The following is a 2001-nucleotide window of genomic DNA, read 5'->3' as shown; positions in this document are numbered from 1 at the left end:
TACTTCCTGGATGCAGCACATATCTACGCATCTCCGTTCAAGCATCTCAACAATTTCACCAGATCTACCTTTCAGCGTGCCGACGTTGAGAGTGCCAATCCTAACAGTATGGGTGTTGGGGGTGTGGGCCTGTAGCCTGGGAAGGGGAAAAGCAGTGTCGTGTACCTGAAAAGAAAACTTGCAATTGGAAGAATTCATAAGCAAAACAGTACCTACAACCTGCAAACATTTCTCAACCTTAATGCGCTACCCAAAGGTAGGGGAGAGGATGGCCAAGGCCACTAGATGGGTTCCGGGAGACAGCCGAGGTTGACAGGATGACAGACCAATGCCAGTAACATTAACAGTTTATAAACTATAAGAGATTTTATCTTGGATGAAAACTGCAGTAAATTGCCTGTCAATAATGTGTATATGATACATAAATTATTATTGGTATATATATTTTTGAATGAAATGACTTAGACAGCACAAAACCCGAAACAACTATAGTATGCAACCAAAAGACAAGAAAACAAAATTATACTTACTATAGTGGAAATTTTCTTGTTACCTAAAGATGCTCTGAGGATACATTTATATTCTACTGTTTCATGAGATATGCTTTGTTCTGATCGGTTAGATTTTGGTTTAGGTTTAGTTCGACCATCATCTAAAATGAAAGTTGAAAATAATAAAAATAATAATTTCAAACACTGTTAGAAGACCACAAATTTGGGGGGCAGTACAATCAATTAGAGCAGTCCTAGACTAGTACTTTACTTTTCTCAATTACAGAGAGACATGGACATGGTTGTTTTGATACATAGCTCACTTTGATACAATATGGTTTTGAGTTTCAGTGTGGTACCTTGGTAACCTCATGCCAGTGAATGACTTGTGAGTAAACTGGTAACAAGAAACTGTATGGAAGTCTGTTTTGTGTGTGTGTATAAATAAAAATAAGATCCAAGGATTGAGGTGTAAGAAGAAAGTTAGCTTCAAGCAATTCATAGTAAATATAGAAAGTAGCCTGCGGTATACACTTCGCTTGGATATTTACCAATACCAAGGTTCCACTTGCTATGAAATATATGTAGTCCAGATTTTATCTACCCCATTCCTTAACTCTTGTGTGTGTATATACATACACACACATATATATATATATATATATATATAAGAAATAATTAAGATTCAGTTGAATTAGGTACTTAAGTTGAAGCACCAAGTCAATCAGATGTTCTGGATTTTAGTTACATGGACACTCTACATTACACTTCTCTGTATCTGATTACTATGTGGACTGTTACCCAAATCCATGAGAGGAGCTTTATGTGATAATCACAAGATTCTCTGAATTCATATCTCGTACTACAAATTTATATAAGATGAGTATATAGGGATAAATTATCCAGGTAGGTACCAAAAAAGCTCTCAGGAATATTCCAGATTTCAACTAACCACATCATAACCACTACACAAACAGGAGGTGCAAAATGATAGAAGTAAAAATCAGGGCATTATCTGGTTTGACTTTCAACTGGTTATCGTTATCATTACTAACTTGAAATATCTTTCTTTTTTTTTTTTAATAAACCATAGCAACACATACAGGTACAGTAACTTCCTTTTAACCTAAAACTCAATTCATAAGTGCACTTTCCTTATGGCCATCTTAAAAATATATACTGCAGTGGCCGGATCTACCTCAATGCCATAGCAACCAACCTCACACCATCTTGCCCGGTTTGGAGCATCCTCCCTCCTCAAGCCAACCTCCCAATCTCCTCCACCTGTCCCCTACACATTTTCCTCGGTCTATCTCACTTTCACTGTCCATTTACCTCAAACTCTAGGACTCTCTTCAGAACATGCTCCTCATCCCTCCTCAACACATGCCCACACCACCACACTCCATTCGCCCTTCCCAGCCATTCCACTGATTCCTCCAACCCCAGCATCCCCATCAAGTCCTCAGTCCTCCTTTTATCAAACAGCCTCACACCACACATTTCTCTC

The 2001-nt window shown here is 38.1% G+C and overlaps 1 protein-coding gene across 1 annotated transcript in view; it reads right to left on the bottom strand.

The window, feature by feature from the left end:
- Positions 1–2001, bottom strand: part of LOC106883838 (signal recognition particle 14 kDa protein) — a 13370-nt gene that overhangs the window by 5950 nt on the left and 5419 nt on the right. Inside the window, exon 3 of the mRNA XM_014934977.2 lies at positions 531–652. Within this exon, the coding sequence (XP_014790463.1) occupies positions 531–652 (122 nt within the window). The remainder of the gene's footprint in view (positions 1–530; positions 653–2001) is intronic.

The sequence above is a fragment of the Octopus bimaculoides genome, chromosome 11 (genome assembly GCF_001194135.2).
Source record: "Octopus bimaculoides isolate UCB-OBI-ISO-001 chromosome 11, ASM119413v2, whole genome shotgun sequence".
NCBI classification, from domain to species: domain Eukaryota; kingdom Metazoa; phylum Mollusca; class Cephalopoda; order Octopoda; family Octopodidae; genus Octopus; species Octopus bimaculoides.
The sequence above is the reverse complement of the archived record's forward strand: the minus strand, read 5'-3'. Positions and strand labels throughout refer to the sequence as shown.